Consider the following 18,729-nt stretch of genomic DNA (forward strand, 5'->3'; position numbering starts at 1 on the left):
CGGCTTCCTTCTCTTAACTTTGAATGTTAATGCCATTGATAAAGCGGACCACGGAGGCTGAAGCGTCCGTGTCTGCTTGCGCGCTGGGTTAACCAGACATGGTTGTGTGAATTTCACAGGCGAATACATTTCCAATTGTGGAAGACTTTTCAGAAATGCTTACGTATCTTATAGTGGTATGTGCTACCTCTGGGGGAGATAAGTCGACTTAGTGTGGCTGTTAATTGAGACTCTGCAAGGGGTGTTTGGAGCTGGAGAAGTGAGCTGAGTGTGTTTCTTCAGAAGGCTGGGTGGGAATCCTGTGCTCAGTGTGGTCTCAAGCTATCCCCAGAGGGTTCTGGTTGCTCCTTGCAAGGTCGCGTTAACCTGTATGACATGACAGTCCATGACGCCTGTGCCTGCACCACTGTGCCATGCAGCTTTCGGAAAGCATGTGTTTGTCTCATCAGAGTTGCAGGAATTGTAGTTACAGGGTTCAGTGAAGGATCTGTTTACCGACCTGCAGTGACAGGCTTACACTGAACAGCGAGGGGACACTGTGAGTTTGCGCCACTACACAAATGTTTGTATCAACAGATGCTGTTAATCGTGTTCCTTTTTTTCCGATCATTTAGAATGTAGCTGTGTTATAAAAGTCCTCCACGCTGGCTCCATGTCTTTCCTATTAGAACATTGCAGATGTGTCAAGGACGCACATGTTCCAAAAGGAGCTGAGAGGGAAGGAGGCTCCACCCACCTTTGCGAGCCAAAGGGCCCCCTCGGTTCCTCATTCAGCACCCTGGCAGTCAGTGGTGTACTATCTCTTTAAAGCAGCTATAGTTTTGTGCTTTGGCTTGGTCACTTTGTTATGGTTTAAAACTGTGGAGCCAGCTGTCTGCAATCTGATGTAATGTTGCCATGGAAACCAGAAATGAAACACTTAAGCATTCACCACAGAATTACTACATATAGCATTAGCCAAAGTAATTAAACGTTAAGCCCTATGGGCTTTCTGTTGGAAAAATCTGCAATACAGAGGCTGGAAATCAAATGTTTGTATTCATAATATTGTAAATCCACTTTTCCACATCCTTTGGTGGGATACATTAATTGCTGTTTTCTACTAAAGGATTAGAGGTGGGGGGGTTTATGCAGATGATTGAGTTTTCACCTCATTTAGAAGATGAGCAAATTAAAGTTTATTTTATTACTCTGTCCTGGGGCAGGACAGGGAAGGGGAGGAGAGACCATTTCGTGTTTGAATGTATATAAAATATATACATTTTTTTGACTGTAGTTTATTTAAAACTTTTCTTATAATAGTTCTGAATTTATTTTGGAATCAATCATTCGTATACAGTGCAGATTTTCTTCATCTTCTATTAAGTTCCTCCCGGTGGGAAGATTTCTTAATTTAAAAAAAAAAAAATTGTAGCCCTAGCCAGTTTGGCTCAGTGGATAGAGCGTCAGCCTGCAGACTCAAGAGTCCCGGGTTCGATTCTTGTCAGAGGCACATGGCCTGGTTGCCGGGCTCCATCCCCAGTGAGGGGCACGCGGGGGGGGGGGGGGGCAGCCCATCAATGATTCTCTCACATCATTGATGCTATTTCTCTCTCTCCCTCTCCCTCCTTCTCTGGAATTAATAAAAATATATATTTTTAAAAATTGTAAATTCTCACACCCCCATATCTGGGTATATTTTCTGAATAAAAAGACACAATATATTATTTCCAGCATTTGGGAAGTGACACATTGCTTATGTAAAAGGAGAGACATGAAATGAGGAATTTAAGCTTAAAAGAAATTTAAGTTTAAAACAAATGCATGCCTTTTACAGTCTTTATGTTAAAACAGCTGGAGAGAACTTTTTAAAGGCAAATATTTCACAATTGTTTTTCCTCTGGACTCTGGAGGAAGTGAGAAGTCAACACCTCAATAAAAAACATTGTTGGGATTCATTGTCCAACTTCAGTAACTTCTAGGCTACTTAAGAGATTTTTCTATTTTAAAGAAGAAATATATATAGACTTTACTATATATATGGTTTTATTTCACATTTTGTCTTCATACAAATTGTGTTGCATCTACCTTGTCTAGTATTAAAAACATGGCAATGCAAAGGAAGTTATCAGTGCCCTGGCCGGTTTGACTTGGTGGATAGAGCATCAGCCTGCGGACAGAAGGGCCTCGGGTTCGATTCCAGTCAAGGGCACATGCCCAGGCTGCAGGCTTGATCCCTAGTGGGGGCATGCAGGAGGCAGCCAATCAATGATTCTCTCTCATCATTGATGTTTCTGTCTCTCTCTTTCCCTTCCTCTCTGAAATCAATAAAAATATATTTAGAAAAAAAGAAAGTTATTGGTTGCTGTGATTTATGTTTTGTCAGAGGCAAACACTTCCAAAATATTCATTTTTTTAAAGAAAAATAACCATTAGTTCAAAGTTCTAAGGAGCTTCTGTTTCTTAAAAGTTGATGGGCCATGTGAAAGCAATTAAATAAGTACCTGGAATATGTTATTTTTCACCACAGTGAATCTGGGCAGAGGAAATTAGGACTGGAGGAGCAGGGGGGAGGGGGCGTGTCTTTGCCTTTAAATCTGTTGTCCTGGTTTCACTTTTTTTTATTTCTCCCAGAAAAGTTCCCTCTGATGGCTTGTTTCCTATTTAAGATTTGTGTCTTTGTGGACTGAAGGTTTTTGTGTTCTTTCTGTATTCCATTTCTCTTTTTACTTCCCCTATCCCTTACACACACACACACACACACACACACACACACACCCCATCACCACCCCAAGCAACCCCAAGCTAGGTGTGAGGTATATATAATACATCAGTGATTTTTATCCTCTAATGTAGCCTTCTATATCTTGATTATAAACAACTTACGCTTATTTCATTTTCAAAATTTTTTAATGTGAGGGTTATAGACATACATACCTATTCTAAGTTTGTCTGTTGGTATGTACAGAGACTTTCTATAATCTAGTGTTGATTATTCTTCTATTAGATTTGCCTGGCTTTTGAGATACATCCAGAAGGCGGAATGTTTTTACATGTTTACGTCTAATTCCATTCATTGTGGTTTTGTTCAGGTGCCAATTACCCAGAAAGAGCGTTGACCAAGTTCTCATTCCTCTGGTTGACCACTGCAACCGTTTCATTGTACATAACAATTCAGTGAAGTAAAATGAAATTAAAACCAGACAATATCATTATAGAGTAGGGGCTATATTTATTTCCTTGTAATTGTCTTACATTTTGAGTTTTAGGCCAAATGCAGTAAGCCTAATTACCAGCATGCAATATAGCCTCCTCCCCCCAACACCTGGGGGTGCAATTTCTATTTTTTTAATGTTTGCTTTATTATTTACTTATTTATTTATCGTTAATCCTCACCTGAGGATATTTTTCCATTGATTTTTAGAGAGAGTGGAAGAGAGAGGGAAAGACAGAGAGATTTAGATGTGAGAGAAACACATAGATTGATTGCCTCCTGCACAACTAGGGCCGGACCAGGGAGGAGCCTGCAACCGAGGTACGTACCCTTGACCAGAATCGAACCCAGGACCCCTCAGTCTGCAGTCCCACACTCTATCCTCGGAGCCAAACTGGCTAGGGCTAATTTCTGTTCTTGATCACCAGGTAACCAGTAGTTAACCTTAATTTTGAGGTGTGTGTGCAACATTTTATCTAGGAATTTTAGGGAAATTGACCATGGATATTGATACTCTTCACAGAAGGGAAGCCTGAGAAATACCCCTGTCCGATGACTTGTCATTGATGGGTGGTAATCATTATTCTTTAGTGGTGAATGATTTGCCTAGAGTCGTGCAGGGAGAACGTACACGCTGGGAGCCCCAGGAAGGAGGCCAGGAACTGGGTTGTAGTGATCCCTGCCGTAGAGCCGCAGTGCTGCAGAAATATGTGCAGACTCAGGACATGCACCATTTTTATACCCAAGCAATTCATATAATCTCTACCCATTTCCTCTTGAATTGTGCTGTGCTCACTCTTGGTTACCTATTTTATCATCCATACAGTCGCGACTAAGAAGTGCATTTCTTGGGGGGAAGTCTCCATATTGAACCCGTGCTCAGAGATGTGGCATGTTTGTGTCCGGGATTTCAGTGGAGGCATTCCTCTCCCTGCTCCTTCAGGGAATGGGCTTGAGGAAATGGAGAGAAAGCTGCTGCCAGGATGCGCAGTACCAGCTGGAGTCGCACCAGCTGCCCAGGGTGTGCCGCGCCTGCGCAATGCCAGCGCTCTGCGCCCCGGGAATGCCGAGCCCGGCCGCGCGGCAGCCCATTTCGTTGGAGACGTCTTTTGGGGTTTTTACATTTTGAACAGATAAAACAGAGGAAGCTGCGTATTGAATGCTGGAACGGACTTGGAAGCGAAACCCTCATTTGCTTCACAAGGAAAGGATTGTTTTTTGCCTGGGTCACTGCTGCGGAGAGAAATTTTTTCTTCTCTCTGTAATGTTGGATACTTGAGGGAAAACAGCTGGGCTGAGCATACTTGAATCGCTGCAAAACGGAATGGGATGCTGGGGAATATGGACTGTAGTGTATGGCTGAAAAGGTCAGCTTTTTCCCTTGTCCCTCGCGGAGGAATGCAGGGGCTGTCCTCACGCTGGCCTGGGGAGCTCTTGGAAGGAGCTGGGAGAGGCCGGAGGGATGTGGTAGGAGGTCCTCACGGGTGACAGGGAAGGCGGCTTTTCGCATCTCTTCCCTTTTCCTGCCCTGCTGGTTTTGATTTTCGGGGAGGACTGGAACAAGTCAACAGAATTTTGGTTTGGAGAAGTAGTTGGTGACCACGTTTAAACAGCAAGTCCTGATGGGCCAGACAGAGGAGAGCCTGGCCCAAACCACAGCAGTGAAACTGGAATTACAGGGCCAGCCTTGGAGAGAGAGTCCTTTGGTGTCCTCCCGACAGGGCACTGGCAAGTACTGGAGACAAAATGCAGCACATGCCGGTCAAGGGCAAGGGTGTGTGTCCTGCTGCCTAGGACCTGCTTCTCCACTCCTTAGACCTTAAGATGGTAGGTAGGTGGAGCTTCAGGAACCTGTTGGGCAGATTGGTTGGTGCCCCAGGTTCTGCTGCAGCACTGCCAGAGCGCACGCTGGCGGCGAGGCCGGGCTGCACCGGCTGCAAGAGCAGAGCTCCGGAGCAATTATCTGATTAACTTTTCTTTTGTTTCTTTGCCAGTCAAGAGAACAATCGGATGATGAGACCGAGGAGTCGGTGAAGTTTAAGAGGTTACACAAGCTGGTCAACTCCACTCGCAGAGTGAGAAAGAAACTAATCAGGGTGGACGAAATGAAAAAGCCCAGCACTGAAGGTAAAAAGCAAACTCCACCCTGTCTGTTCCAGAGTTAATCACGTGGACTTCACTTTTCAGTAGAAAAAGAATAGGATTTCAAGTAGAAAACGGGTTGAGTTCTGGCAGAGTGAGAATTGGGGCTGCACGTTAGCAGGGCAGTGCTCAGCGGGTTACGGGATGAAGGACCTGGTGTCCAGAATTTGGGAGGGGTGGGGGCTTAGTATTTTAAATGCTAGTACAACGATGGGAACTGGCCAGTATGTGACAATGAAATCTCACGGCGTGGCATAGCTTTAATTTTGAGCTTATGCTATTTTATATAAACTTTATTTTATAACTTCCTCTTAGTGTAAGCCTCTGCCCCGAAAAGGACAGTGGCTCTTGCCCAGCGGTGTTAGTCAAAACTTGATTTGCATCCATCTCAAACAAACATCTGGCAATTAAGGCACTTCATATCCTTGGCATCTCTGAGGGATGATTCGCTCTTCCTGTAAACTGTCTCAAGTCTCAGTTCAAATGGGGCTTTAAGGATCTTCTGTGCTGAGTGGATCATTGAGAGCTATACTGCTGCCTAAGCCACTTGTCCGATGAAGCAATAATGTCAAAGGCGGTATGAGCTTGGATTTATTGGAATGAGTAGTTAACCTTTGAAGTGTAATTATGACAGTTTAAATCACAGTTGATCTGCCTCTCTTTTTGTTAGTAATGTGCATTTGCAGCATCCTATAAAATTCTCCCCAAAAGATAAAAGAATAAGATTTCCTGTTTGGAAAATGATAAGTGAATTGAAACAAACGCTGGAATGTCTTTATTTTTTAAAAGCATATTGTTGAAATGTCACACCTACATTGTGAGGAATTTCAACTTTTTAACATGTCGATTTAGAAAGTATCATTGTAGAGGGCTTTCTTTTTTTGTACATAAATGTTAACAAGCTGTGGAGGGAACGGAATTGCCCCTTATTTACTGTACATGATGGTTTCCTGTTGTTATTATTGCTATTTTTATTTTAATTTGTTGTAATTATTTATTAGTTTAAATCCCCTAGAGTAATATTGAAGGTAGAGGGGTTACTGTGGGAGAGTGAAGTTAAAAGGGGAAAGAAAAGAAGAGAGAGGGAAAGAGATCTGCTTTATGGCCAATTTCATAAACTTAGAGTTGTAGCTAATTCCTGGGTTTCTTTTGCTGACTTTTTTGCGTGGTAATTCTTTTTATTTTTGGATGCAATGCTGCTGTTGCATTTGGATGTTTTAATACCTGTCTGCAGTCATGGTTTCCCCTCATTGTGGCAGCTCTTGCTGAAATCACACACACGTGTCCGTTAGTGATATTAACTAGAACCCCATGGAGTTGCCATCATTGAACCTGCAGGTGTGTGTGTGGGGGGGGGGGGGGAGGGGAGGGGATGGCATTTAAAAAACTCATGCACACCTGACAAAATTAAATCTCAAACGTCACAACTAGATTGGAGTCAGGCTGCCCAGACTTAATTCTGTGTCTTGGGCAGCCTGACTCTACATCCTGGTCTCCACTCTGCTGCCACGCTGCCCCTCCCCCCAGCTCTGGAGGCTTGGGAAAGCCTGCAGAGTTGCAGTCCTTCACCCAGACTCACCCTTGTAACTTGAGTTTCAAGTCCTTATCTGGGGCACGGTGACCCTAGACAATGTTAATTAAACTGTAAGCCAGGTCAGTGCCCTTTGTCAGCCCATTTCTGTGTCTTTCTCCTGGAGCTGATACCCTCCCACCGCCTTCCCTCATTGTTCCAGCTCATCTGTAACCTGATAATGAATCACTTCGCTCTTGTACAGTGCTTTTCAGCATGTAGAGTACCTCCACATACCTCTTTTTATTTAATTTTATCCTCTCAGTCCCCTGGCAGTAGGTATTACAAAGCTAGGTAGGCATGATCACCAGTGAGGAACAGACTCTGAGACAGAAGTAATTGCCCAAGGTCGGAAGATGCTGAGTGGCAGAGCCAGGGCTGGAAACCAGGGCATCAATCTGTGCTCTCTCTCAGCATTAAGTCATCCTATTCTGTCAAAGTCACCTTTCCCGCTGTGTTCTGGTCTCAGCTGAATAAAATAGATAAAGGTCAGTATGTGAAGCATATCACGCCAAGTGATGATGGAGGGAGCACTTTTTTGATTGCCATTCTCTCAGTAGGATGGTTGTGCTTTCAAGCCAGAGGAGAATGGGGAAGCGGTGCTCTGAACCCAAGGAACCCAGTCCAGGCTGGGATTTCAGGGCCTGGGTACGGGAGACAGAAGAGCCCGCGCCACGCGAGGCCTGCCCTCAGAGCTCGGGCTGATATGGCCACTGTGCAGACCTTTGCCACACTTCCTCCAAACCCGCCACCAGATGCTGACTTCCTGAACCAGGGAGTACAGCTACATATGTTGTGGTTGTGTGTGCCCCAGCTGGTTCTAACTCCAGTGTGACACGGAAGTATTGGGATCTGTGATGACAGCCCTAAAGACAGAGCCCAGAAAATGTACACCCATGACTGAGTGCCAGGTCCTTAAAGTACTTAGACAACCCCCCTGATTTCCCAAAGCCCCTAAGGACTATGGGTAGATAAGGGCCTTTGCATGCCTCCGCGGACACCTGGACTGCAGGAAAAGCCATGGTCTGTGACTGGACTGCTTTTGGTCTTTGCCCTTGGTCTCCTTACCTGATTAATCAGATGTCCTGAGGAAGTAGCAGGAAACATTCATGATATTCGCACACTGCTTCTGGTCTAGCAAATTCCCATCAGAACCCTGGGCCCTAATGTTAAACTCTCCGGGAGTAACTCTTGAATTGAGTGGATTTGGCCTGCAGATGATGGAGGATTTTTGACTGGGCATAGTTTTTCTCCCTTTCCACCACCACCTCCTTGACTTTAGAGTCAGTCTAGGGTTGTGCTTAATAGCAATGGTACTTATTTCTTTATATTTGGAACTGTAATTCCCATCCATTGGAAGAGTAAGAAACTTCTGGAATTTTAAAGGACTGCCACCAATCCACTCATTCCCCCCCCCCCCCCCCCCCGCCCCCTGAAGTGAGCAGTCCTTTCCCTTTATCTCTGACGTTTAACCGCACACTGGCACCCTCCTTCCAGCTGGCATATTTAGTGCCATCCCTCTGTTCCAGGAAACTTTGTGTTTTTTCCTCTTCACAGTTCAGCTGGTGGAAAGCTGTCCTGCTCAAAAGTTTCCTTATAATTAAAGAGACACAGCCAGTTAGGGTCACTACACCCACAGTTTGACCTACTTATTTTCTCACATCTGTTCCCATCGCACACGGGAAAGAGCTCGTTTTTCCTGCCAGCAAGTCCAGACCTTTCCACTGGGTTCCGGAGGGCTTGGCATGGTACTGGCTCCAGCGAAGGCTCCAGGAGCCTCCGTGTCCTTGAGATGCAGTGGGACGCCGGTGGGGCTGCTCGCAGGTCCCGGCCCTTCAGGGCCGCTGCTGCTTCTAGCAGTGCCGAGTTGATGGGACACTCTGGCTGGGGTCACTCTGTTCCCTAACTTCTTGTGTTTGTCCTGTCAACTGGGGACCATTTGTCTGTTGCATTCGCAAGGTACACCCCTATGTGGTGGTGTTTCCACAGCTGGACTCCCTTGGAGAGTTAATCACTGAAATGGCACATGTGCCAGTAAAACATCGCCGTCTGCCACATGGCATTCACCACAATCTGAGTATGAAAAGGCAACCAGACAGCCTTTCAGGAGGGAAAGGGTCTCATTCCAGCTTCTGAGATTGTTGCACATAACCAGCTGGGGAGGCTACTTACTGCAAGTGCTGAGGGATACTGTGGAAATGACTGGCTTAGATTTCCCAAATGGCACTTTTAATAGGTCTGTTAAGGCGTCTGGTCTTCAAAGATATTTAAAGAAGGAGAAAAAACACATCCAAAACCTTTTAACACCAAGCTTGTGTGAAGCCCTACGTTGGCACAGTTTGGTTTTCCTTTTTTACATGCTGTTATTTAAGCGGGAGCCCGGTATATGAAGAGGGTGAGTGAGACAGGGAGGGAATCCCTGTGGTTTCACACCGACGAGCTTACCTTATGCAGGGTGGGGGTGCGTAAAGAAAGGTCTGGGTGGGGGGACGACCCAAAGGCATGTGTGTGCAGGCCCTGACCGTATCTGTTGCCCCCTCTGCAGGTGGGGAGGAGCCTGTGTTTGAGAGTCCCCCGGCCCTGGATGAGCGGGCCGCCCTGTACTCTGGCGTGCACAAGAAGCCCTTCTTGTTTGATGGCTCCCCTGAGAAGCCTCCAGAAGATGACTCAGACCCTTTCACCACTTCTCCATCACCCAGCAACCTGGAAGCCTGGGCCGCGGGCCGGAAGTTGGTCAAAACCTTCAGCAAAGGCGACAGCCGGGGCCTCATTAAGCCCCCCAAGAAGATGGGGACGTTCTTCTCCTACCCGGATGAAGAAAAGGCCCAGAAGGTCTCCCGCTCCCTGACCGAGGGGGAGATGAAGAAGAGCCTGGGGTCCCTGAGCCACGGGGTAAGTACCGATGGCGTGTGCTTCTGTGACAGCCACCGTCGCAGGCACCACCTGCTAGTGTCCCTGGAGGAGGTTCAGAGCGTCCGGAAGCACATCCGCCTGAAGAAGACAGATACTAATTACTCCTGTTCCCGAGCTTTTCTCTGCCAGCGTCCCTCCAGAAAAGGAGTGCACAGCACGCCCTGTGACCTGCAGCTGCTGCGGCAGAGACCCAAAGGGGGAGGGAGCTGTGGCGTCCCCGGCAGGAGGGGGCGCGGGCGCCCCGCGGTCAGCGAGTTCAATATCACCTACGTGGTGGAGCGGAGCCTGTACAGCCACCTGAACCTGACCCAGCTAGTGCGCCCTGCCTCAGACAGGACCCTGAGCAAGGCTGAGAAGCAGGACCTGAGGCGGTGCCTGCTGGAGGAGGAGGAGGAGGCAAAGAGGAAGTGGGCCGCCACGGTCGACCGCTGTACTAAGAGGGTTCTCTTGAGAATCCACCAGAAGTCCGTGAGTCTCCCGGAGGGTCCCCAGGATGGCCTTGTCATTTCCGTGAGGTGTAGTCAAGCATTATGGCCTCTCTTCTGTGGAGCTTGGCGTCCTCCCCTCTCTTCTGCTCATAACTTCCTAACTTCAGGGCCCGTTCCATCATCATCTCAGATTTCCAGCCCTACTTCCCACGTGTCCTCTTTCCTGATCCAGAGAAGGGCTCCCAGAGTCCCGGGGTGGGGTTTGGCCTCCTTCGAGGGTGGCTGTCTTCGTTCCCAGCCATCACGTCACTTGACCTCAAAGAAGCTGATTCAAAACAGAGGGTATTTTGCCCTTAAAAGAGAGGCTTATTGTTTTAGTTAATTAAAACAATGGCAACTAGCTCATGGAAAGATCGCCATCATCCCAATCACCAATTTGGTGATTTGGAAACGTTGTCAAGTATATTTCTTTTATCAGTAGAAACAAATGGAAAATTCTTAAATCAAAAGGGAAAAGAATTAGAGTTCTTTTTAGTTAAGTCAAGTTGGCGTTCTTAGCTTTTTAATCAAAGGAACAACTATTTTAAAATGTCCTCCACTGCTCCATTCTTCTGTACATAGCAAGGAATGAAGTGCTTCTTTTCAAATAATAAAGCATTTTTCAGTTTTATTACTGAATGATTGGACTTTTGTAAAGTTTATTTTCAGGGCATGACTTATTTTGAACTTGAGACTATAGATACCCCCCTGCCCCGAAATTCCCACCCAATTTCTAGTTTGCACAGTAGCCCATATACAGTGCACAGACGGAGGAGGAGTTGTGGCTTCCTGGCCCTGCTGTCCCCTTGTCCTGCTTCCTTCCCTCGGGACTGCCGGCTGTGTCCCTTTAAAGGTCTAAAGGAGTGGACTATACGGCAGCCTTTCGGGGGGCTTTCTCCAGGGTGTGTTCACATTCCCGAGTAAGGTGATCTTCCTCAGATGATTACTGTGATTTAAATCCTTCAATTACCTTCTCCTTTTGTGGTCATGGAGGCTGGTTGGCCAGTGCCATCCCCTAAAGATGACCTTCTCCTAAAAATTCCTTAGATCCTTACCCCTTATATTTTCCAAATATTCCTGTACATGCTGACCTTCTTGCTAGGTCTAATTTTCCATCTTTTCACATTCCTATCAGTCTTGCAAACCTTTTAATACTATTAGTGGCAACTTCTGGTTCTTTTAACATCATGGCAACAATTATCAGTGGTTCTGTTTAGTTGTAAAATAACACAATTCCTTTTCTCACTCACTCAGTTCTGACCCACAGGTATTTTGTAAAATACTTGTGGCTAACCAATCTTGGTATAATTTACTTTTTACCTCTGGAAGTGTTCTGCCCAGTTTATGGGCCTCTCTGCCATTGGACAGGACCTTGATGGACAGAGTCACCTCTTTGTTAGTGGATGACTCAGCTCTGTGAGTTTAAATCATGTAATAGTGAGAATTTTTTCACACTGAGCACTTTGATCTGTTCATTGCCCCTCATATTGTTTATTGCCAGGTTAATGATCGAACTTTATCAGTTTTCCTGTCCAGAAGTTATTTTTCTAAGATTAGTGCTAATTAACACTGTGGGACAGTGATTGAGTCTTCCTTGACTTTGGGTGTGGACATGAGAGCATTTTTTTCCCCTGTAAAGGTGGCACTATGTAATCTCTATTCCAAGTGTCAGCCTGAGGCTGGGTTTTTAAGGTACTATGAACTTGCAGTAGTGGGCAGTATTAATACTTGTGGAAGTATATGTTCTACGCTAAATTAGAAATTTGCACATGCCTTTTATTCTAAGTATAGTTGTACAATCAGGAAAACAAAATTTTTCTAACTATTCAGAGACTATGGGGGCAAATAATGTTAAACCTCAAAAAGAGGTGTTTGTTTTGTTTTTTCCTTTTTTTTAAAGACAGACAATTTCTTTGCTTGCTTTACTTAAAAGTTCTTTCTATTCTTTTTGGCATATATCTGCTTCATTTTATCCAAAAGTGCAGTTTCCTTTAATCTTCAACCTTGATCTTTTTTATCTTTCAAAAACAATACCATATTTGCTTGATGAAACCTCAAGGAAATGATAATGCTTTGTATTCACTGAAAATGGTCACTTGTCTTGCTTTTTATTTGGTCATTCAATTTTTGTTTGGTGAAACAAACATGCATGACATTTTGGAATTTTGTCCATTTTAAAAATTCAACCCTACCTCCCCCCAAAAACATGTTCTCAGCTGCATGACCATTCCATTGCCAGCTCTCCCCATCCACGAGCATCTATCTAAAGTCTTACAGTTACCTGGACGTGAGAAGTATGCCCTTGACAAACCTCATTGAGGCTACATCCGTGGAGACCACCAAAGCCGGAGATTTCACTGTTCTCTCTAAAGCTCTTTTCTCAGTTGAAGGGGTGGTGATGCTTTGAGATCTACTTGCTGTTACCGAAAGAGTAGAGATGAGTTCAAGCAGCGTTCGTTGTTCCAGTTTTTGTGCTTCCACAATGATACAGAGGAATCTTTCCCAGACATGAGCATATCACAGGGAGAGGGTTACTTGGTGCTTCAAAAAGCCAGTTCACTCTTGGAGCTTTTTATTTTAGGAATAAATGCATACAGCAGGCATGCGAGGATATAAACGAGCTTCTGATTTATTGCAGCTATATTTCCACATAAGTGCTTTGTCAGTTAGTTCCCATGCATCAGAAATAGCGTGCTGGGCTCCAGCCTTGCAGTTGAAGCTGGAATGCAAAGCAGGGAAGTGCCGAGCCATAAACCGAGCAGGCATCTGGGTGCCATGCTGTGTCTGTGAGCCCTGACTCACAGGAAACGAGCCACAATCAAATGATTGTCTTGACAAAAATGAGAAAATCTATTGGGCATTATAAACTAGAAAGGGAAGTTCATATTAAAAATTAGCCTGGAGAGGTGTTCCTAACACCACTCTCCAGATGAGGGGATTTGGTGTTTTTGCATAAAAAGGTTTCTGTTTTTATAGAATAGATAGAGGTCTAGTTAAGTTGGTTATAAGGGCAAGTCAGATTGTCCATCGATACTTAATATAAAATAAAAATAATGTTCACTGGATGTCATGTCTGTGGTAGGTCCTTTAAAACAGCAACAACAGCTGTGGTGAAGGAGAACGGTTGTGACATCCCGAATGTTGGTGACCCCGAAATGCCTCCCATGACACCTGCATCTCCTGGCCTCCCTCCTGCCACACCTGCTGTCTCTCTTTTTGACCCATTCCTGGGATGCTCTGGTTTTACAGTTGAAGCTCCCGGAATATACGGCATAGAACTAAGTTCTAGTCTTTCATTTGCATATTTAGAATGTTGCCTGAGCCTAAGCTTCAAAATAACAATTGTTGGGACAAGGCACATTTCTCAGTGTAGTCCTAGACCAGTGATGGTGAACCTATGACACACGTGTCAGAGGTGACACGTGAACTCATGTTTTTGGTTGGTTTTTCTTTGTTAAATGGCATTTAAATATATAAAATAAATATCAAAAATATACATCTTTGTTTTACTATGGTTGCAAATATCAAAAAATTTCTATATGTGACACGGCACCAGAGTTAAGTTAGGGTTTTTCAAAATGCTGACACGCTGAGCTCAAAAGGTTCGCCATCACTGTCCTAGAGAGAAGTAATGTCAGAAACCAACATTCTTAGAGACCCCTGATTTGTGTCAGATAGTGTGCTAGAGGTCTTCAAATATATGCTGCAGGTAGTATTTCACAGATGAAGAAACCAGAGCTCAGAGAGTTGAAATATTTTACCGATGGTCATGCAGCAAATAAGTGGCAGAACCAGGATTTGGATCCACATCCGTTTGATTCCAAAAACCTAAGCATTTTCCTTCTGGATGTTTCTTTATCAATTCACTTAGTCAATATATGTCTAAAGTACATTTATTTTATGTATTTATTTTTTAGATATATTTTTATTGATTTCAGAGAGGAAGGGAGAGGGGGAGAGAGAGATAGAAATATCAGTGATAAGAGAGAATCATTGATCGGCTGCCTCCTGCATGCCCCCTCCTGGAGATCAAGCCTGCAACCTGGGCATGTGCCCTTGACCGGGTTCGAACCCGGGACCCTTCAGTCCACAGGCTGATGCTCTATCCACTGAGCCAAACCAGCGAGGGCTAGTACATTTATTTTAAATAAGCAGTGTCTATAATATACATTGTGCTGTGCGTTCATTTCTTCTATTTAATATCTGTTAACTAGAGTTCACTGAGAAACAGATTGTACAAATTATGGAGCCCAAATTCGCTATTCAACTTTTATAACCAGTTGCTTAAAAAACAAGAAAATCAGTTGTAAGAAGAATTAGTGAGCTTTAAGTTTCTCTTTTCTCTTACAGATTTTTTTTGATTGGGGGGTGGGGGGGGGGGGGCATGGAAATGGTCCTTGAGTAGCTTTTGCTAGAAAAACAAAAGGAAAATTCAAACCAAGTATGGAAATATAAAAATCGCTGAAATATATGCAGTTCCGTAAAGTTTGAAACCAACCGAAAGAACGTTAAAGTTTTTATTCTTCATAACATTGCTAATTCCCCATTAAATTAGAGTGCCGTCAGACAGTCACTGAATCAACTTTTTTCTTCCTCGGCAAATGTGGCATCTTTCTACACTCAGAAAAAAAGGAGTCATAATTGATGAAGTTGGTCAGTTAGATGGGAAAGTTACCAGCATCTTTGGCTAGCTCAGGAAAGCAATGAGTGAGTAACCCTCTTGGCCTGATTGGACTACTGTAAACATAACCTGGTTTCCCCCTTCTTAGCAATTTAAAACTAAACAAAAGAGTCTGTTAGGAAAGCCTGCTGTCAGGGGCAGAGCCATAGGGTTTTGGACCTGAGTTTCCAAGACCCCTCTGAGCACATGGATTCCCTCATTGTCACTACTGTATGCAGCTGATGTTAAGGGGGCTGGAAGGGGAAGTCTGTTGCTAAGAGGCAGGGAAACATGGATGGTTTTTGGTTATGAGTTTTTTAACCAGTGGGTTTTTGCATGTTTAGGGGATTCTGGACCTCTGGTGTAGGCACAGTTCCAGTGGCAAGTTTCCTTGTAACATGAATCATGTATTTTTTTTCCTCATCATTTCTCGTCCTACTTCCATCCTGTAACGTATTTGTGATTCGGTGATGTCCTGCCAGTGGGAAATGCGTTGGGTTGGTACACCGCTGGCCAGCTGCAGCCTAACTGTCCTGCCCTCCCCTTTCCGCAGAGAACCTGCAGTTTTGGAGGATTTGACTTGACTAATCGCTCTCTGCACATCGGCAGTAATAACTCTTACCCGATGGTGAGTACGCATCAGCGGGAACACAAAAGGTTCGGATCCAAGCGACGTGGTTGACAGAGTTTCACGTCTAGTCTCTGAGAATTGGTGCTGGGTAATCTTTCCTTGGGTGATCCTAAATCCTTTGAAAAGAAGCCCTATTTCACCCATGTTTAAAAAATATTTTAATTGGATTTATTGGGGTGACATTGCTTAATAAAATTATATAGATGTCAGGTGTACAATTCTCTAATACATCATCTGTATTGTATTATGTGTTCACCTCCTCAAATCAAGTCTTCCATCACCAGTTATCCCCCCCCCCCGTTCCCTCTTCTATCTCTCCCACCCCCCTTTCCCTCTGGTAATCACCATACTGTTTTCCATGTCTATGAGGTTTTTTCTTCTTCTTTGCTTAATCCCTTCACCTTTTTCACCTACTTAATCCCTTCACCTACTTGCTCCCCATTCCCCTTCCCTTAGAGATACTTCTCTTTTCCACGGGAACAAACCACAACCACCTCCGGCCTCCATCCCTCTCTGTTGTAGCACCATTCCTTCAGCGCCTGTGTTACCAGTTTCCTCCAAGTCACAAATCCAGATGCATCTGGCCTCTTGGTCTCACACTAGTTTTTGCTCACGCCGGCTGTAAGTGCACATGGCTGCTACACACAGGCAGGGCCAGAGGATGGAGCCTGTGATTTGCATTCAAGAGCATTTGCCAACATTTCTATAAACCAGTTTTATCAGAGGCCAAGTTCATAGCCCCATATTAAGCCTAGGTCTTTCTGATCTGGGGTGTCCTGGAATGAACCCTGTCTCCTTGGGGCCAAAGCAAACCAGTCTTCCGTGGGCTGAGCTTACTGGCTCCTCCGACCCGCTTCTTCTGGACCCCAGTGTGGGGACAGGTCGCCACTGTGCTGTACACGTTCTCCCCTTGTTTCCTTGGGAAGGCCCCGGGGGCGCAGGTGAGCTCTGCATACAGTTTTGTTTTCCGTGCATTTTGTCAGGAAACTGCTTTATATTGTCAAATGTCCCCTAAAAAACACCCGTCTGTGATTTTGGAAGTATTTGAGAATTTCCTGGAAGAATAAAACTATTTTATTTGGACATCAAATTTTATGGATTTATAAATGTTACATAGTCAGTCTTCTAAAAAATGGGAGAAAGTGTGCTTTCTCTGACTTTCCAGGAAAAGCTGTTTTCTGTTTCAGTGAAAAGTAAGACAAGAGGTGTCCACTGTGTAATTGTTTGAGAAAAGGAAATTCACGCACTTAGGAGCCGACCACACCGAGGGCCACCCTGATGCAACCTGATCAGGTGTTGACTTGTGATGACTGAGATGTCCCATTTTGTTCTCACCTCTGTCCTAGGTGCTCAGTAATACTGGCTTTCTCTTCTCCCCCACTGCTGGGATGATTCGAACCTTGGTTCATCTCAGTCACTTTATTGATGAAATGCAGTTCCCTTGAGTATTTCACTTGGGGAGGGGAGGAGTATACTAGGGGAGGAAATGTCCTAAGATTAAATAAAATAAAATGTATTTCACATCCCACTTTAAACAAACAAAAGCCCTTAGTGAATCGCTTTTAATTTTTAATCAAAAAGATAAATAGCATACACCTGAAACTAATAAAAAACAATATTGAACGTCAACTGTAATTGAAAAATAAAACAAGTTGAAAAAACATACAAAAAAAGTTAAAAGATGATTAATTGCCTAGCACTCGGTTAACAGGAAACATTTCAAAATCCTAAGGGATGCCAGGATTTTTCTGAGACATAGAACATTAATGGTTTCGATAATAAAACCTGTTTGGGGGCTTTGTTTCCTGTGATTAATGGTACTTATTTTGTTTTGCAGGGTAAAGAAGGAGATTTTGTGTACAAGGAAGTCATCAAATCACCTACCGCCTCCCGCATCTCTCTTGGAAAAAAGGTCAAATCCGTGAAAGAGACAATGAGGAAGAGAATGTCCAAAAAATACAGCAACTCTGTCCCTGAACAGGTATGCAGGTGCCAAGCGAAAAGTCCCCCTGTTTCCTCCTGACACAAGGAAAGCCGAGGATGTCAGCCTGAGATTTTAAACGGTGCTAAATACAGACATTCATTGGCATTAACCTGGCTCAGGACCATGCTTAGTTTATGTAGACGAGCATTTGGTACAGCAAACATGGATTAAGCATTTAGGGTCATCCCAGCACCATGCTTGGTGCTGGGAATACAAAGTGCAGGCCTTACTTTCTATGTACAGATGGGCGGAGAGGCAGACATGTAAAAAATGTGTTCTTTAGTGCAGTAAGGGCACAAGTTTAAAACCAAAAGATTTTATTTTCTAAAATAAATCCCTTGCTACAAAATGGATGTCCCTAGAATCAAACCTTAAAAAAAAGACACTCAAGTTTTCTTAGGCAGCAGACCTTTCCGGTGTAGCATGAGTTGTAGAAGCACACAGCAAGTCTGAGAAGGAAACTCGGAAAACGCTTCCTGGCAGTGGGCTTCCGTAGTAATCATGTCTCCACAGGGATGTTTTTACTCACTGGCTCCCTCTTCAGCTTTTAAGATAACTCAGAACTGATCCCCTCCAATTCTGTAATCCCATCGCTAGAAAGACAGTTTCTATTTTATGTGGGTGGAGGGAAGAAAGACGGGTGGAGAGCTGGGCCTTCAGGTAATTCTGGCCCTTTGATTTTCAGAGCCCTCACCTCTGGCACCTCTATAGCATTCGTTCTTGTAGACTGTTGAACATTTTTAGTGTCTGCCGGTTTTCTAGTTGAAATATGTAGGTAATGCTGATTTATGGGGAAGCAGACATGTGGACTCAGCTGCTGCCCTCTGGTGGGCAGAGTAAGCTAAAATCCAAGCAGCTCCTTGTTTGAATCGCTGAATACCAGCTAGGCAGCCCAGCCACCTAGTGATTCACGAAAGGCCTGCCCAAGAGCTTCAGTTGACTGCAGTGGTTCTCACAGGGGTGGGGTGATTTTGCTCCCCCACCAACCCCAGGGCATTTAGACAATCACAACTGGGGTGGGGTGGGGTGGGGTGGGTGCTACTGACATCCACTGGATAGAGGCCAGGAAGGCATCTTAGGATGCGCAGGATAGCACCCCCACTAATGTACAGTACAGCACCCCACAACAGGAATTATTCTGCTGACAGCGCTCAGGTTGAGAAACCCTG

The 18,729-nt window shown here is 44.6% G+C and overlaps 1 protein-coding gene across 20 annotated transcripts in view; it reads left to right on the plus strand.

The window, feature by feature from the left end:
• The window catches only part of SASH1 (SAM and SH3 domain containing 1), a 293,144-nt gene that overhangs the window by 253,152 nt on the left and 21,263 nt on the right, over positions 1-18,729 (plus strand). For 16 of the 20 annotated variants that reach the window (XM_036316354.1, XM_036316357.1, XM_036316358.1 and 13 more), the window contains 4 exons: positions 5,188-5,320; positions 9,451-10,286; positions 15,499-15,573; positions 17,414-17,557. In XM_036316354.1, the coding sequence (XP_036172247.1) occupies positions 5,188-5,320; positions 9,451-10,286; positions 15,499-15,573; positions 17,414-17,557 (1,188 nt within the window). Of the gene's footprint in view, positions 1-4,648; positions 5,021-5,187; positions 5,321-9,450; positions 10,287-15,498; positions 15,574-17,413; positions 17,558-18,729 lie in introns of those variants that run through there. The other 4 variants (XM_036316362.1, XM_036316372.1, XM_036316375.1 and 1 more) reach the window with 2 other exon arrangements.

Source organism: Myotis myotis, unplaced genomic scaffold, assembly GCF_014108235.1.
Source record: "Myotis myotis isolate mMyoMyo1 unplaced genomic scaffold, mMyoMyo1.p scaffold_m19_p_7, whole genome shotgun sequence".
Taxonomy (NCBI): domain Eukaryota; kingdom Metazoa; phylum Chordata; class Mammalia; order Chiroptera; family Vespertilionidae; genus Myotis; species Myotis myotis.